Source organism: Antrostomus carolinensis, unplaced genomic scaffold, assembly GCF_000700745.2.
Source record: "Antrostomus carolinensis isolate BGI_N321 unplaced genomic scaffold, ASM70074v2 scaffold6327, whole genome shotgun sequence".
NCBI lineage: Eukaryota > Metazoa > Chordata > Aves > Caprimulgiformes > Caprimulgidae > Antrostomus > Antrostomus carolinensis.
Genome location: NW_010325308.1, coordinates 24986 through 44578, shown reverse-complemented (window position 1 = coordinate 44578; position 19593 = coordinate 24986). Strand labels below are relative to the sequence as shown.

At 39.6% G+C, this 19593-nt stretch overlaps 2 protein-coding genes across 2 annotated transcripts in view; one reads left to right on the top strand and one right to left on the bottom strand.

The window, feature by feature from the left end:
• CEP85L (centrosomal protein 85L) overlaps positions 1 to 19593 on the bottom strand; it is a 77794-nt gene that overhangs the window by 48403 nt on the left and 9798 nt on the right. The window lies entirely within an intron of this gene.
• PLN (phospholamban) lies at positions 9812 to 10150 on the top strand. The gene has a single exon (XM_010171158.1). The coding sequence runs from the start codon at positions 9812 to 9814 to the stop codon at positions 9968 to 9970; it is 159 nt and encodes a 52-aa protein (XP_010169460.1). The 3' UTR covers positions 9971 to 10150.

Here is a 19593-nt window from a genome sequence, read left to right as displayed (position 1 = left end):
TTAAACTTCCCTCATAAAAAGGCCAAACACAGCTCGCTTGACTGCAACAGATTTATAATGTTAATAATGCCATTATAAGGACATTACAAAACCCTTTACAATGGTAAAGAACGACCACTCCTCACTATGGAGATATTCAATTAACTTTCAACTGAAATATGTGACCCTAAATTTCACGGGTTGGATATTAAAGGATAACACAAAGCAGGCACATTTATAATATTAAAACTGAGTTTCTAACTTCAACTATGTTAGAACCAATTTTGCAGAAGAGCTAAACCTTATTTACAAAAATAAAAATAGAGCTCAATTTGAAACAAGGTGGTACATGACCTCCAAGGTCTTTTTGTCCCTACCTTGCAGCATGTATCACAGCAGGGTTTATAGGGAATGAAAAAAAACCAAACTAAACAAAAAAACCACCCTGTGTCTGGTTTCCTGCATAAATCCAAGCACTAATCTGTGTTAAACAATTATTGTCAAAACTGGATCTGTAAGTGTTCAGAGTTGGGCTGAGCCTCTGCATTTTTCCCCTGGAATTTCCAAATCAGGCAAAGGCACATGCTGGCAGTTGCATCCACATACGAAGCCTGATGCTGGATCCTCACACGCTCAACAGTTCAGTCCTTTCCCATCCAGTAAATCCATTTCCCAGACGCACAAAACCTGCTCTGTATACACACTGTGGTCTCCTTTGTCATTTCCCAACACAGGATAACATACATGAGATAACCTGCAACGTGGCATCCAGCTGCTACTCCTACCCAAACAAACGGAGCAGGTTCTCAAAAATCACTTGGCTAGTTTCCAGACACAAAAAGAGGGAGGGAGAGAAAAGCAGGATGAGTGTGTGCGTGTGTGTGTGTGTGTGTCTGTCTTAAAGGAAAGGTAAATACTTCAAAGCACACAGGAATGATAAATTGTAAAGATGAACTTGTATGTGCTGGATTTTATTTGGGGGAAAAACTCTAACCCACAAATTAAATTGAAAGGTTGGAAGAGGCTTGAAATACAGAAAAATTACTTCAGTTCAAGCACTGTCAGGAGAAAGAAGATATGGGAAAACACACATCATTCACTGCAAACTGAATATCAGCTGTGTAACAGAATTATCAAAACTATATATACTGAAAGTGTAGTTCAAGAAACCCCTTGTACAAAAAGAAAAATCATTCCAAGTCAAAAACCCATATGAAACATGATCACCCAGACCAGAGGTGGTTTTTTTACAATGAAGAAACATTGCTGTAGCAGAAGCAACACATCCAAAGCGGCTCCCTGAACAAATTCCCACCTAAGTTCTCATTTAAGAAAAGGCAGGGTGCAAGCAAGCAGCTCCCTTCGCTGCCCCCTGAAGCGTGCCGCTGCCCAGACCCCTCCGTCCCGGGGCTGCGCAGGCGGCCTCCCTGGCACACGGTTCCCTCACCAGAGGAAAGATGTTGCCCATGTTTAACACACCGCGGCTGTGAACAAGCTCAGAGGAGCGACTGCCTGTGTCAGGAGGCAGAAACGGGACCAATCACGAGTTGTGAGCTGCTGAATGACACTGGCAGTCCTGCCTCTGAAACTTTCCTTGTTTTTTTCCCCTCAACCTACTTCAATTGTTCCCACAACTTGGTCACAGACTCGGACAAGTTGCCAGAGATCCACAGACACTTCCCACAGCCCAGAGCAGCCTCCTCTGTGCTTCACTGACAGCCACACCAGAGGTAAGGAACATCTCTTCTTTTATGCTTTTAATTCTTACAGCAAGGCACTGTACTGTAGTTTTCTACAACAACTCCTCTAGTCAAACTGGCAGCTGGTTATAATTGTTTATCAAAAATGTGGAAATGTAAGCATTACAGCTCTGAGCTAAAAATATAATGCTGTGGGGGATGTATTTTAGGGACAATAAAGGCAACTGAGATTTTCCCACATGCTGGTGGGCCATTAACCGTCCTTGGGTAGGTACATTATTATACAGGTAGCATTACACCAGAAGGTGAGAAAGCTTTAATCATTTTCTTCAGACCTTTGTCTCTCCTTTTAAACTCAATAGATTTTGTTTAGTTTTTGGTTTTTAATACAAAAATCCACAAAGAGAGTAATTCACTCCAAGTTTTGTAGAGACCCTTTTGTTTCCCTAAAGCTGCCCAGCAAAGGTAAAGCCCTTTCACCATTTAACTGAGAAAAGCATTTTTCTGATCTAACACACTGAGAGAGCAAACTTTTTTTGCCACATGATGAAAAAGTTCCCTTAATTAAAAAATGTAAGCAGTTTATAGCAGTACTAGAAGTGAAATTGTATCATGTACTCAAACTGCACTTCAAGCTACAAAAGTCATACAGCATTTTTGCTATGAATTCCTTTAAAGGTTTATTTTCTCACGCTGATCATTGTAACTGCCAAGCCTCTCTTAGAACGCTTCTAATAATAAATAAAATAATTTAGCCAGGATTTGCCACATCATGAACCAAATTCTGAATGCAGAAAGTAATCCATTTATTTCCAACTAAGGGAAATGTGTACACACTGTACAACAAAACACAACCCCAGCTTTAAAATCACTGCCAACAAAAAAGAGCGCATTTCAAACAGAAACATGTTACATAAAGGACATTCCAATATTTAGATACACAAATATTTTAAAACTACTATGATTCATGAATATGTAGGTGTCTCAATAATTTTTCCTCCTTACAATCAGGTTCCCCCCTTCCTTCAATTCACACCTTACAACTTATGTCTACTTAAGGTTCTGATTTTACAAAAGACAGATTCAATATAGATCTTAATATTGTAACAGTTTTCCCTGTTACTGAACAGACGCACCTAATTCCTTTTCCTATGACTGACTGGTAGGTACCAGGTGCTTGGTTTTGCCCTCAGCAGCCTTGTGCCTGTCTTGACTAGACCAGTACTGGAAGTGTCCCGACGTCCTGCTACTCCTAAGGCAAACAATCCGCTATGAGGTTCTCTCGAAGCTGTTTCCAATAGGCAGAAGCAGCACTTCAGACCTCCCAGGGCCTTCAAGCCAATGCCTCCAATGAGCAAGAAGATTCTGAGAGACAGATCTTTTTCAAGGCTGAAGTTACATAAAATGTACTTTCAAGTGAAGAGAGGAGTTCAGTTTTTTTCTACCACGCAGAGAATCTTTCTCTCCTAAAACTGCCTACACACACCTTTCAAAATACCAAGTGTCTGCATACACACACAGATGGAACATACACACAGAAACTTAAATTGCTATAGGCAACTCTGCACTGGAATGCATCCATAGCTACAGCAGGTCAGACGCCCGTTTATCTGAATTCTCTGCTGTCACAGAGTTAGGTAATTTAAAACAGATGACAGTGTGGCTCAGCTGCTAAGTTAAATTTAAAAATTTCACACTGATAATATCTCATGTCACACACATCTAAACCCCGAGTAACAACAGCCAACGGTCATGACAGAAGCATGTGCTACATAGTAGGTGATAAATGTTACAAGTCAGATGTGAAATACTGCATTTAATTTAGTTTTCTGCTTTTTTTTACCACTCATTTGTCAAGATAACTGTTATTTGGATTTAGAGAGATTCAGATTTATGTATATACCACATTTCTATTTTTAAAAGTTGCATTTATTTCTTATCTTCTGTTAGGAACATAGCATCTCCACTGTACAATATGAAACTCACTAAAATCAGTTTGTAATCAGATAGTGTAAAGGTGATTTTGACTGATTTTTTTTTTTTCAGACCATTAGCAATAAAAAAATGTATGGGATACACTTACACAGCTACAAGAGCAGCTTTTTATTTGCTTTAAGAATAATTTGATTTAGGAATAGAAAAGTACCCCAACTGGAGAAACAAACAAAAAGATCTCCCAGGAAAGTAATGTTATGTTCCCTAAACTACAAGACACTTTAGAACTGGAAGACTGTTTTTGCTTTCTACAGATTGATTCTTAAGATATGAAGGTTTAAGAAGGCTTTTGTGGCATTAAGTTACTTCTCGTAATTTTAATTTACCTACCATACTCTTCTTTCTATCAATGCCATATCATTGTCCTCTGAGCTGATAAAAAGATTAAAAACACAACTTGCAACCTCCTACTTCTGCCTTTTACACAGGTTAGACGTATTTCAATGGTAGATGTAGTTCAAATTGCACTTACCCCATTTCCTATTAGTAAGTAGTATGATATGAACCACCAGCACCTAAAACCTTGAAACTACAAAGTGTTAGGTACTCAGTGCATGCAGTGGAGGAAGGAGTTTGTTTCCTAAAAGAAAATTACTACATAAAAGGCAAACCATACCAAGAGATGGGAAAAAGAATATGGTTACTATATGCCTTATTTTGATTAGGGGAACAAATGAGTAGGGAGGCTGAAGCACCCGCCCAAGGTCCCACCACAGGGTCCTGCAGCAGTTGCAGGGCATTTAGGGCAGAGTTAAAAACTATCCTGAAGCATTAGCTCCCAGGCTACTCTAAGGGGCCAGCACACAGATAAAAGTCCCAGTTATCCATAAGGTAGGTGGATAACTTGCAAAAAACAAAATGCCAAACTTGGCATGTTCAGCTACTGATGAGTGTAATTTCTTTGTATCTACACCTGTCACGTTCTCATGGACTTGAAATGCAGGTAAAGGCTCTTACTGGCCATCTTGCTGCTAGAACACCGAGAACAAACCTGACAAAAGGAAGATTTTAAGACAAATTAATTAATAAGAGGGGGAGAAAAAAAATCTAAAATAAAATGTGAACTTTTCCCTATCCTCTCCCGAACATATGAAAAATATTGACACTTTAGTACAAAACTGACTTGAAAACAAAAGGCAAAAAGTATAAAATCAGTTTGCTTTTCCTGGCACCAGCACTTCCCAAACTCCGAGCTGAATTGTTGCTTCTTCCTCCATCCCAAAGAAAAGGTTTTTGCATGTGACTGAAAAAATTACATTATATGACACCAGGCAACCTCCAGCTCTCTTCAATGACTTAATGACATTAACTCCAGCTGCAGTTTTCTCTTTCCCCTTGCACAATTCCTTGCTCTTTTTCCACACTCCCACTCTCTTCCTCGGCTCATCTGCTTCTTCTACTTTCCTCCCTCAATCTGTCCTCTATTGTCTTCATTCTTGCTTTCACCCATCCCAGTCTTTGTTTTTTGACCCCCAGCCCTTTCTTTCCTCCTTTACGCTTTCTTCTTTAAAAAAATAAATAAATAATAATAAAAAAAATAAATACATCAACTTTTTTTTCTGCAGTCAAGCTGTTGGTTGATACCCTTAACCCCCTTCTTCACTGACACAACTGCTTAGTGTAACTCTCAACCTAAAATCAGAATAAGCAACAGAATTGTGCACCCCTGCCATAGCTAAATACAAAACCCAGCTGCTGGGGTAAACCCCAGCAAGTCACCTCCATAATATTTATCTTTTTGTAAAAAGAACAAAAATTAGAAATTATAACATACCTTTATAAATAACTTCTGTACTTGAAAACCTGTAAGCAACTTCTGTTCTATCGTTGGAAACTTTTACTTACTGAACTAAACTGACAGTAGTGAAACCCTCTAGAGGTCCCTAGAGTTAATTCAGACTGCTTCCTTCTTCACTCCCTTCTCACCCCTCATCTTCTTCATATGAAAAAGGAGAATTTTCAGGCTTGAAGGTCTCAACTGCAGTGACTCCACACTGCCAGTGAGGAGGTACTTTACAGCAGGGTTCAAAACAAAGCAATGCAACTTGGAATGAGATATATACATTAACACGGGACAGCCAGCAAAGATGACAAGCGTGCCTACACACCAACTGCAGCTGCTGTGCACAGGCAGAGCTTTAAAATTCTACAATGTCTTCTTCTCTGGGGGCTGCACAATCCATAGACAATGGTGACAAAGTGCCCCAGGTTCAATTCAACTCACAACATTTAGTCCTACATGCAGGGCTCTTCTCTGCTTTGGCACTATACACACAAACCTTTAAACTTACCTCCTCTGAATAAGCAGAGAATGCCTCTTCCTGCCTAGGAGTATCATGCTGCTCACACAAACACCTACAGGAACTTCTTAGGCCAGGTAGTTTTTTCTAACAGTTCTAAACATGCACTAGACCAAGGATCACATAACTTGATGGCGTTTTTTGCATCCCTATGTTTATGGTTATTAAGGTTATTAAGACATTTACTTTCAGTGGATGAAACTGAATTACTGGGTTTTGGGAACACCACATTGTAAAAATCTATGCAATAGACTCTTCACAGTATTATTTTTTAACAATGACTTTTCTGGGCTTCACTTGGTCGTATGGGACAGCAACAAATCAAATATATCAAACCTCTTCTATTCCACTGATATCACTGCTGCATTTAGTAAACATATGACAGGAAACAGGCTGTGTCTAAAATTGCTGTGGCATTTCCATAGGAGCCAAATTTATCCCGTGTGACTTCAATGGAGTCAATGCAGCTGCAGCAGGAACAAGCATGGCCCACAGTTTTCACTTGGGTCACGTACCTCCTCGCTGTGAAGGACACCCAGGAACAAAGATAAAAATAACCTAATACAAATCAGGGAAACAGTCATATGTCAGTGAAGAAGAAAGCAATAATTGTGATCAGTGACTCATTTTAGGGCACCAGGAGTAGGGGATCCCCTACATAGTAACACAGGGGGTCGGCCATGCGACTGCTCCTGCAGATTCGCCCTGTGCACAAGACAAGCCCTTCAGGTCCATTAACAACCCTGGGCTAAACACGTCACTGTGCAGCAGAGCAGCTAACGGCTCCCCATGTGCAATGCTTGGCCTTGTCACACAAAGGTGCAACACTTTGACTTTAAGAAAAGGTCAACTACACCTTGCCCTTCTGCTGCATTTTCCTTCCAAGAAGTGGTGTGTGCATGCATAATACTTCTCAACACTGACCCAAAATGCAGTCCGCAGACTAAACAGCACACAACAGCTACTATCTGTGGCAATGATCAGCCCTCATTTCAGAGTAATTATTTTTCAGACTGCCCATTTTGACCTTGATGGCCACCCATCCACAGCTGTGTTACTGAATCTGTTTCTCTTTATGCACACTTTAGGTGGGTGACAGCGCCATGGAGGATTAACGAGCAAGGTATGTGTTCATTACTTGAATCCATGCACTTCTAAAGACAAACTTGTTGAAATACAGACACAGAATTTGCTTCCTTTGCTTACAAGAAAACTCCCAGACAGGCTTATAAGTGTTTTAAACATTTCCAATTCCAGAGGAGCTTTTAAATCAAGAAAACCAAGTTCCTCTGGTTCGACCTTTCCTCACCCCTTCTCTACACCATTTTCTAGCCATAAAAGGTACACATTTTAACTTACACTGCTGTCCTTTTTTTTTTAAGGACCTTTCTTATTGCCTGACTGGTAATGTATGTTCAAACAGCTAATGTCAGTGTGACAGCTCGACTGAGCCTTGTAACCTATTGCTTGCTCTCTCAGAAACATCCCTCACCCATACCAAAGGGAAAAGTAATTCTTTTTTCCTCTCCGAGAGATCTCATTGTCTCTCCTCACCTGTGTGGGCCTTGTATCTATGATGCCCAACCAGCTAATACTGCTTCTGCTTTTACAGAAGCAGTTTAAAGCCCCAGGTCTTGCCCCTTGAGTCATGCAACTGCAATGTATGCTGCAACACAGCAGTGCAACTGCCTGCATATGTGCAGTAAATCTAATGCTGTACACAGAAATGGACTTATGGTGCACATATGCAGTTAAACGCTCATGCTATTCCAATCCTTTTGAGGGCAGCCAGGAAGAAAACTGGTAAGTTGCTGCAGCAGGTCATGCACAGCCCAAAGCCCACAGATTGCACACACATCCTGCATTGAAAAATGACATAGCAAGTTGTGATGAAGTCATCCTCAGGAAATACTGTTCTCTGTGCAGTGTCCATCAGACAAGCGAGTTACACAAACTCTTCTGTACTAGTGTGAATCCATTAGTACTTTACCTACTGTGCCTTGTCTAGAGGAGGAAAAACAGCCTGATGCACCCCAGCCTGTACTGGGCTGGGAGAATGAATGTGCCTTCAGCCAAGTCACTTGAGAATCCCTGTGCGTGTCCTGCTGTTACTGCACTTGGGACAGACAGTGACCAGCGAGGAGCTAAGCAGGGCACACTTGGCAAGCACGTTCACTGCTTAAAGAGACAAAACCAGGTACAGCATCAAGTCAAAAAAAGCTAAAAAATTATAGTCACTATGAAAGTAAGTTCCTGGTGTGTGTTTTGTTTGCAATAAAGTAAAGATCAACTATAGCTTAAAAACATCATAATAAAATCTGACGTTCAATTTTCAGAGGAGACGTCACCACATGGAATCCTCTAAAAGTATTAAAATATCCATGTGTAATCTGGTCTCTTAAAGTACCAACACTGCCACTGGCACTGCAAGCACGTGTATGCTGCTCATACAGCACCACTTGACTCTACAGCCCCACTGGGAGGGACTAAAAGAGAAGAATCTGAAAGTCCCTTCTGTTTTACTTTAAGGTTTTCCATTTTAGCCCATCTAAAGGCAAATTTGTGGACAACAAAGTATCCCTGATTCAGCCAGGATTATCATGCAATTTAGGCGGCAGATATCTAAGCAAGAGCTGTCCTTCATGTGGCATATCTGAGTAGATAGGAATTTCATTTATTGCGGGTGGGGGGGGGAAAGAGATGACAAGGAGAAGCCTTCTGTCAAAGACATCAGGATATACATTCGTAAAACACTCAGTGGCAAGTGCAGCTTTAGGAGCAGAGTCTGAGATATGTATATATCATCATCATCTTCAAAACCAGTTTTCATTTTGTGTTATCACCTACAGGTTCCACTTCAAGCTAAGCAAGCACGTACCAAAGCCAGATTCTTTCCATAAAAGGTTCGTACAGGAGAGTTTACAGCACAACTACTTATTGGGAGCTTTAAGCAATTGGCACCCTGTACTTCCATTTGCCATTAGAAAGGGGGAAAATATACTTGAAATGAAACACTCAAGCACAACATACATGCTTTATGTTGTTCCTCATAGCCGTCCTCTGCCTTTGAACTTACATGTTGTAATACATGGTCCCATCCGTAGCGATATATAAAAAAAATTTAAGTCCTTATTCCGTTTTGTCTGTTGACTACTAAAATTTCCTATAGCACAGAAGCATAGCTTTAAATTACACACCATAAAATATTTTAACTTGGAATGGAAATGCTTCAGCAAGATTTCTTTTCCTCCCTTCCAAAGGAAGGTACTGGTAAATCAGATTAGCTGCCCGGGTCACTAACGGCCAGCAGTAATATCCAGATCTCTTGGCTGAAAGGTCTGTGACTCCTGCCATATCATCAGGCTTTCATGTGTGCTTGAACAAATAAAGGGGGGGAGGGTGGGAGGGAAATAATCCGTGGCCTTTCCACTGACTGTGAAGGATGGAAAGATTAGCATCTAAAGCAATGATCTGAGTAAATCTCACATAGCCACAATTTCCATTCTGCAATTCCTCACCACTGCTGAGAAGCAGATGCTTGGTAGCCTTCAGGAGGAGATGCACAATACAGCACAAATTCTGTTTTAAAGTAAAAGCACTGTAAGGGCAACCTATTTACTTCAAGCTTTTTAGAACTTTAAAACAATCTCCATTTGCACTTATCAAAACACTTTACTTCTGCATTTCTAACTCTTCACTTTCCTGCTTTCCCAGCTCCACAAAGGCTGTCTAAAACAAAAAGAGAAGATAATAGGCACTTTGCACTGTTCCTGACAACTTTTCTTCTTTCCTGCACTCCTAAAACCTCTGATTTGTGCCCTCTGCTTTCTTGTTGCCATGGAGAAGGTCCAATACATAACCCGCTCTGCTCTGAGGAGAGCCTCAACTATTGAGGTCAACCCACAAGCACGCCAAAGGCTCCAAGAGCTCTTTGTGAATTTCTGCCTGATTTTAATTTGCCTCTTGCTGATCTGTATCATTGTGATGCTCATCTGAAGTTCCAGCACTTCTCTGCACTGTCCTCTAGGAAAGTCACCCCAAAGGGAAGAGAGACCTACACCCGCAACTCCCAATGCAAGAATCCTCTTGTGAGAGGGGCTAGCGCTTGGACTAGAGCCGTATGCCAACCACCGCACTCTTCTCTTCCTACCTGCTACATGTATTTACAACACACTTCTGTGCCGTACAGTGTTTAGAGCCTGCTGTTACAAAGCTGTGCATGACCTAATTTGTCTGTCTCAGTCAAGAAATGTCTTTTCTGAAGGGGGTAAAGTGCTGCTTTTACATGGAGTTGGTAAGTTCTACGCTGTTTTAGCCAGAACACACAAACAGCAACTGCACTTTTGGGGGGTCTGAGTGTTTTTAAATTTCTCTGAAAATCCTTAAGCCCTTGGAGGGGTTCTAAATTTGGCCCATGTCCACCCAAAGAATGAGCTACAGGCACACAGCTCTCAACACACCCTAGGCAAATTTCTGCTCTGCTTCCTTCAAGGTGCCGCATCTCTGCATTATCAGTTGAAGGCATTCAAATTGTTTCAGTGTTTTTAAGGGAATATAAAGAATAAACAACAACAAAAATCTAACCCAGAAATAAAAACTGTTTCATATGCTTTTCTCCCTATTTAAGGGATCTTATATATAAGCATATGCATATGTATCTGTGTGTATACACACACATACAACCTGGGGCGGGGGGTGGGAGGGGAAGAGGCAGGGAAAAAAGGCAACTTTATTTACAGTATTTTTCACTAGATAAATCCTTACACAACTAAGTGACATCTGGTAACTTTTTTCACTACAATTTAATTTTCTGTAGTCATTTAACTGACATGACAATTGGCACAACTCAAAAATAATTCTCAGAGTTCTTAATATTTGGCTTCAGACAACTTTATTATGGGCTGTTGTAATTTATGCAAAAATCTCCTTAGTTTAAAACTCCAGAAAACTTGGTATTTGCCAATGTCACACAAGGTGGCTTATATCTGAGGTGGTAAAGAAAAAGGTTTTAGGTCACACTTACTGCTGTGATTAAAGTGCTATCATACAAATTCAAGTAACACCACCACTCTCAACTGCAAATGCTTGTTAGAGAGCAAGCAAGTACTTCCCTAAATTAAATGATACGTATCATTATGCATAGGAGGGAAAGCATTGCAGAAACATCTTCTCAACCTGTAAACGAGTCTATACACATAAAATACGAAGTTTCTACTCCAGCAGTTGTCAGTAACAAGATTGAGCAGTAGACTCAAACTCTCCCATGTGTTGCTGGTATTAAGCTAAATTCCTGGAAACTTTATACAGTTTTCAAGTTTAAAAAGACCTTAAGAGTCAATAGGTAGAGTTCAAACAGACATCTTTCTATAACCGCCCTACATAAGCAATCCTATTGATGATTACAGAGAACCAAAACAATTTTATCTGAATCTTGTATTCTCCCTTTAAGACCTAATATTCCATGAGTAGAGGTTGATAATGAACAGCTGAGCAAGAAGGGAAGAAATCTTTGGGAAAAAACTATGTACTTGATGGAATGCAAGCAAACCCAGTGGTGATGCACTTCCTGTCTGGCAAATAGATATGCTGAGACCAGACCTCTGAAATATGGTTGATCACTGAAGGAAATTCGTTAGCTACTGTATGAGGATTAGGGCAAGCACTGACGAGATCAGCGACACACACACCCCCTTGTAAGTTAATATATGAATATTACTGATGCAAACTGTCGATGTAAATCTCTATTTCATGCGTTCTGACCACTCCCACAAATGCATGAGATCTTAGTAAGCACACTTTCCCTATTAATTCTTCTTCTTAAGAAAAGCTACAGTGCACTTTCAGGGATAAAAAAATCCAAGAAACTAAAGTTACTTTATTCTCCTTTTAAACCTGTATTTTTTTGATGGATAGGGTTTCCAGTTTTAGTTTGCTTTGGAGATTTTTCAAGAAACGTCATTTGGAAATAGACAACAGTTTTACAGTATAGAAAACTCCCTGAAGAAAAAAGGTGTTAAGAGTAAAATATAAACACATACATTCTGAGGACACATTGGGATTATAGGTTTCACAAGCCAATATTATATAAAAGTCAAAGTAAAGCATTGCTAAAAAAAATAACACCCCACGCCCCCCCCATAAAACCAAACCCATCATTTTCCTCTTATGTACCTGAAAAGCCATTATTTATTCTAAAACAATAAATAAACAAGAACAAAACCAAGGTATAAATGAACTGGAAGCCCTACTGTTATTTTATAGCAATGCAGATAAGTTGCATGTACTGTATGGTTCATTTGTGTCTTAGGGTTCTGCTGATCAGAAAAACTGCTACCGTCCTCTATATCACTAAACTTCAACTGAACCCAGAGATTAAAAAAATAAAACCTTTTGTACCTAGTACATTCTTCTTTGTATACGAATATGGGCTTTAAAACTACCATCTACTGTATTTTTAGTTATTAAAATAACTGGTTGAAAATATAGTAATGCATAAAAAAGATACTTAAATACAATTCTGTTTAGAAGGAAGCATTCATTCATTCATTTACTTATTAAAGTTATGTGAAAAAGAGCTACTCATCACACAGCTTTCTGATTCTTTATAACTCTGTTTATTCTGGTTTGGTTTTCAACAGTAGTCTTGCCTATTTTGCTATGTTCAGATCACTTACACATACTTAATTTACACTCACCAACTACTGCACATAAGCGATCCTAATTAATTTTATGAAAGTGTAATCAAGAAGTTCACTACTTTCAAGAGCCGTAATAAAAATTCTAAACACAGCATGTAGCTTGGATTAAGCTTTCATTGCTCTGTTCCACTCCACTCAAGGCTACGTCTCGTAACTAATTTCATCTTAAACACTGACAGACAGCTAAACAGGCAACAATCTCGTATTGTTTCCCCCCCCCCTCTCCCCCCAAAGAAAATAAATTGCAAACTTCCGTAGCAATTTCACACTGGGAAAGAGCTGAATCAGGAACAAGAATACGCTGGTTTTAAAGACGTGTCTCCTCAGCCAGCTCTTCAGCAAATATTGATAAAGCAACCCATTTTCCTTGAGGTGGAGACATAACCCATTTCAGAATCAGAAATTTTGTTCTGATCAAGACTAGTCAGTAAGGCACTTTAGAGGGCAGCAGGTACTTGCATTTCTTTAGTAACTTTTCTGCATCAATTTAGAAACAACTGCCCTTACTAGCAGAACTTAACCACTCAGTGGAAAGACAATTATACAATAGGCTTAATCTTCTTTTTTTTTTTTTTTTAACAAAATGTGCACAAAATATTTGCCCCCCCCAGCATTAAGAACTTTTAAAGTTTTGCTACTAATACACACAGAACAATTGTCATGCAGACACACACACTCATGCCAAAATGTAGTTTACCTATATCCTCTCTCTGCCAAAATTATATCAGAGTAATGAACATATTCATTTAAAGAGTATTCCTGTTTATATCTGTAGTATATACTAATGTACTATAGATTACAGACCAGATATCTATATTTGTATGGCTATTAATAAACAGTTTCTGTCAGAATGCAATTAGAAAATATTTAAGTCCTACAAGATCCATAGGTATCTTTTATTTAGCAGCAAATGTAGTCCTTTTAGCTAAGAGTTAGATGTTAAAAATAAAAAAAATAATAATAAAAAAAAAAACTTGCTTTGGTTATGGCAGGGGATGAGTGAACACCTCTTGCTCATTGTGCTCATTGTAAGGATTAAAAACAGAACAACGGGATTCCAGTAGAAACTGACACTCATCTCAGGAAGAATGAAATTATAAATATCTGACAGTTAGAGACAATTTAGCCAAACTGATTGTTTTATAAGCCCATTATATATTTTTTTTTAAAAAGATAGAGCATTTTTGTATAAAACATAAAACTATAAAACACTGCCCTCTTGTGATCTTCCCTAAGAAACTTCACTGATTATAAAAGGAAATTTTGGCAACATTCCACCATTAAGGTCTACTTGTTTCTTTCATTTGCATGTATTTCTATATATAACACACAATTGCTAAGTTATTAATATTATCTTAAAATAAGCTATTGCATATGCTCTATTAAAAGCACCAAGGATTCATCCTCTGCCAGTCCAATCGAGATTCTTAATAAGGCACTTGCAAAGCTGCAATGGATCCTACATGGCACGCGGCTGGCCAAGCGCTCGCTACCTACCGCGCCGCACAACGCCAAACCCGCAAAGGGAGGAAGCACTGCTGGTAACAGAGGCACATTTTGCCCAGATGGGGAAGTTTTCTTCTTGTTTTTGTACCTTCTGGAGATCTTTTCAAAATAAACCTTCAATAGTCTATTGCTGAAATAGAGTAAGTCTTGAGAAGTCATTCTTTTGAATGTCAAATGGGCCTGAAGAGTAGCATACACACTAAAAAAAAAGTAACTAAAGAGCCAAGCTGTATAAAATTCAAGTTCTTTCTCCATTAATCAGCTCTTCAGAAGTTTGTCAGCAGTGAAATGAAAGCTGTCATTAACTTTTTTTTTTTTAAATATTATTTTTAAGGTATTTGGGGAAAAAAAGGCTTGTAGGAGCATCAAGATTCCTTTTTTTGGGGGGGAGGGGTTGGAATCTAGCTATTGTAATAAAATATTTTTTTCTTAAGTGGCAGAAACTTAAAACAGGTAAACAGCTAAGGAGACAATGAAATTCATGTGATCTGCATTGCTTACTACTAGTGAAGGAGCAACCCAAAGCTACAACCAAGAGCCTGCTGCTAACACGAGAGGGCAGACTGATGCGCACTATGGATCTTGCCAACAACAGAGGTCTCAACCTGCTCCTCAATTTTCTGCTTATTGTCTTGGTTCTGGTGCTCGCGTTTATCCTTGTGAAGCTGATGTGAACCTCTGTCAGGCTCCGCTTCCTTCTCAGATCTTGTTTTGAGGGGTCTGCAATGATAACGTAGACACTTCAAACTATCTGAATATAAATATGCAAGGACTGCAGAGACTAAAATACCTGACAGTTGGAGAAAGTGTTCGCACACCTGCTGTATCAGAACGTGATCCTAAAAGCTGTGTGCAATGATCTACCTGCCACTGAGTAAAGAAAGCACCTAGAGCCCTGCTGAGCACATGAAGAAGTCCAAGCATGCACCAGCAGTTACTGTAGTTTTCTCACTGCTACAACTGACTTGGATTTAAAGATCTACAGAAGATCTGAAGCCTTCAAGGAACATCGTTTCTGCAAAGGAGACAGCAGAAATCACATTTGTAAAGCGGGATTTCCGCAGAACACGTACTTCATGGGAAATGACACGGACACAGCAGGAAGGCGGAATGAAACACCTACACTGGGTTGACAGCACACATCGAATTACCCGTGCAGAGCAAAAGCAGAGACACTGTAGATGGAAACAAGGATATCCATGAAAAACAGCCTGGAGCAGCTGAGATGGGGATAAGTATGAAGGCATAATTATTAGTCACATCTTTTTTTGACACCTACGGTTCACAACACCACCTTAAAAGCCAGAAGCCATTAGTGTTACCCAGCAGCATCGCCAGAAGAAGCTGTCGAAACAACTGAAAAACACATGACTACTGGTAAGGGTTATCACAAGTCTGCCGACGAAGCCCTTCACGCTGCCACGTACACGAGCAGCAGGTGCATCTGCACAAAGCAAGCGTGCTACATCCTCAACAAGCCGGATTTAGCACTTATGCACGGGTCAAGTGCGCAGCGTGGGAGCCCTCAAGCTGTATCTGACACACCACTTGTGACTTGCCAGCGCAGCCACCCAGTCCCTAGCTTGTCCTCACATTAAGCACGCAACACCAGGTTCTTACAGGACCTTCGTCTATGGCCCTTTATAGGATGATGTACTTTTCCCACAGGTCCCTGGGAAGGACAGTGACAACGAGCTCGCTTCTGTTGGAGTTACTTGCCCAGAAGGGAGCTCTGCACACCTGAGAGATGCTGGGAAAGGAGGCGGCCGGACTGGGGCCAAACTGCTTACTCTTAGCACCTCTCTTTTCCAAGTACAATGTGGGAACAAAGTGCACCAACACCTATGCATCGTACCGTAAACTTAATGCCACCCATATGCATATTAACACATGTGCAAAAGATTTCTCACGGGAAAAAGCCAGTATGTCTAGGGAAACAGAAGGTTTATGTGAGTTCTACCATTAACAGGCATCCACGTTCCACTCCACGCTACCTGCTCCAAAGCTTAGGCAACACTAGCTGGGGCAGCACAGACAGTCAAAATTAAAGCCTTTCTCTCATCTGAAATAAGTGCAATAAACATTTAAAACACCTTCTGCAAACTACACATCTATAGCTTTTTTTATGTTAATAAAGTAATATCAATTCCTGTCTGCTTGCATTTAAGGCAGAAAACTTTGCACAGCTACATCACCGTAAGCACTTTATCACTTATTTTGATAATCTTGAAATATTTTGCTTTTAAAAAAAAAAAAAAAGGTAAATTTATGTACAAGGGTTATATATTGTAACCGTTACATAGTTACATATTATTTAGGAGGATTTCTGCTGATGCTTGACATAGATGGCACGAAGTATACCGCAGTCACATAAACTGATAGGAAGCCCACTCAAGTCTAAAGAACATTGAAAGTGGTTTCCCAACAAAATGGCAATTTACTGACACACTGCTCGGGCTTGTACAAAGCTTACTGTCCGCTTGCTCTTCTGGATATTCACAAGTTTTCCTATCTTGGAAAAACCACTGTGACAGTTTAATAGCTAAAATTAGGCAAATGAGTTAGCCCTGACAAAAAATAAAAATCATATATAGCTTTTTAATAGAAGGAGAAAGAGGAGCCTGCTGCCACCAGCAATCACGTATTTCCAGATCCAAAATTACACACAAAGGAAGCCTGTAAGAAACTCTACCATCAGCACTAGAAACAACCCCAGCTCCCAGACAGCAATGAAAATTACAGAATCTCCAACAACTGTTGAAATACACTGCTGAAACCGAAACATGCCTTCTTCTGAGACGACATATGAAATTGGCAAAGTGCACAGTTAGCCGATGCCAAACCTCAAGCACGGTCCAAGTTTGGTTTCCCATCGTCTGCTAACGCTTACTCCAGACTGAGCCCGCACGTGCACTGCAACCAACGGAATCCCAGTTGTTGGACTACCAACTTCACACCCAAGGAACAGAACCTCAAAGCCTAATTGTGGCTCACAGTGAAGAAGTTCACTCTAATAAGCAAAGCAGATAATTCTGGTAAAAAAGTTTTATCTTGCTGGAAAGTATGCTTTCATCAAGATGTGGCACGGGAGAAATGTTGATACTCATCATTTTTAGTTTGCTGGTCTGCCAGGATCATAAGAAAAAACTAGTTTTGAGTTGACATTTAAGAATAAATTTTTCTGTGGCAACAATATTATTTGAAGAATGTTATAACTTTTTACTCCAATTCAAGTTTTACAGCTTTTGCTTACTAATGTTTAGGTATGCATCCAGTTTACTTTCTTCCTTCTCTGTTTTAAAATTAAGAACGTTGTAATATCTCTAAATTTCTCAATGCATTAAAATTTAATTTCCAGTAACTTTTATATACATGGTATGAACAAGGCAGTGTTTTTCTTATTAATGAAAAAATGGTAAACCAGATATATTAAAGGAAAAATATGCACTTAAGCAATTTCCATCTATTATCTCTACTATATTCTGACACAAGTTAGTACACCATGAAGAAATCATACAGATGTCCCATACACTGGAAAAAACAGAGCTTCATCATGTGATGCCTACAACACTGTACAGAGCTAATAAGCAGATGTGCAACTTTCTGAAACCTTCCTTCCTATTGTACTATCTCCCACAATTATAAAGGCATGCTTTCATTTTAAACCTTATTTCTGGACTAGCATACAGTATGTATCTAGGTACATTCAGATAACAGGACAGATAATAGGATCAAGCTTTAAGAAATGCCTTTATATTAAAACATACAGCCTTTTTATCCAGATTCGTATGGCCTCCCCGCTCAGTAAATGGGAACTGCTGTCACGTATAATAGACACTTTTTCCTCTAAGACAGGCCTAATTAGACACTTTCCTACTCTGGGGGTTAAAAAAAAAGAAAAATAGGTAACAATGGTCATGTCTGCTGAAAGATCAGCTGTACACTGAAATTAATCAAGTGCATGGTGAAATATAAAATTCTGCATGGAAGTTATTTTCATTGAAGTAAAGTTAAAATCCGCTCCTTGGAAAACCATAGGAGAATGTTTATCTTCAAAAATAGCACAAATTAGCTCGAGAAAATAATTTTCATATACAACTCCATGATGTTACACAATAAGCAGAGACCAGATCCTCCTGGGAGATTTCACAACGTACAAACATCACACCCACAGCTGAACAATGCACTTTCTCTGAAGAGGGGTTCTGTTGATCCACAGCATCTTTTCTGCAGTTGTAAACCTGACCATGTCCTGAAAAAGAATCCCAACGTACCTGTAGGTCTTCTACCCAACACTCTTGAGCTTCCCTTACAATGTACAGTAAATATTTTATTTTAAAAATCATGGTTTACAATTAGAATGGAAAAGCCACATTATAGGCTTTTTAAATTTGGGGAGCAAAGTGCAACAAAAAAACAACAGGTAGTTGCTCAGTTCAGTCAAATTTAGTCCTTCACTACGAAGGAAGCAGAGAATCTCAGTTTTGAGACTACTTAACCTTGGAACAGCTTCTGAGGGCTGCAATACATTATCCTTTACAGTAAACTTAAATTCAAAGCTTGTCTGATTTTATAAAAATAAACCATTATTCAGAGTTTTGTGGGGTAAACTGTCTATGCTAGACTGTAAAGGTATAAAAAATTATTTGTAGACTGTATTATTAAGTCCCAGAGCTGTCCCTGAACCATCAGTCCTCAAAATCAACACAGAAAATTGTTGCAGTCTATTCTTGGTTCATTAGTGAGAGCTGCCCTCTACAGCCTCTCCCTCTAACAGTCTATCTTAAAGGCAGCTCCAGATAGAAAGCTCTCTCTATAAAGCAAAAAAAACTGCTCTAGACAGAAAGTTCATTTTGTTTTCTGTTCACAGCAATGGTGGTTGTAAAGTACAAGTATGGTAAGCTGTAATTTCTTCAGTCCTGTAAACCCCACTGCATTTCCATCAGCATACATATTTATTAAAGGCAAAATAGCAAAAATAATCCCCACTAAGAAGGGGGGGAGAGGGGAAGAGTTTCTACAGAGGTGGGGATTTTTTCCCCTTTTTATAAATCACCAATTTCCTCCAGCAAAATCTTACGCTTTCTGCTATCTCTCCTTCCTAGGTCTGTATTCCACTTGGGACTGTAGTTTTCTTAGCTTCTCAGAAATAACAGCACACCAGTTCCCAGATGTACATATGGTGATCTTGGGAGAAACAAAACAAAACAAACCATCATAGCACAATTATAGAATATCTCAAGTTGGAAGGGACCCATAAGGATCGAGTCCAACTCCCTGCCCCTTGCAGGGCCACCTAAAACTAGCGTCGTCCAGATGCTCCTTGAACTCTGTCAGGCTGGGTGCTGTCACCACTTCCCTGAGGAGCCTGTTCCAGTGACCGACCACCCTCTCTCTCAGTGAAGAACCTTTTCC

What these genes read in the sequence shown, in the direction of transcription:
- PLN (XM_010171158.1), top strand. Translation starts at nt 9,812, where the DNA reads ATGGAGAAGGTCCAATACATAACCCGCTCTGCTCTGAGGAGAGCCTCA.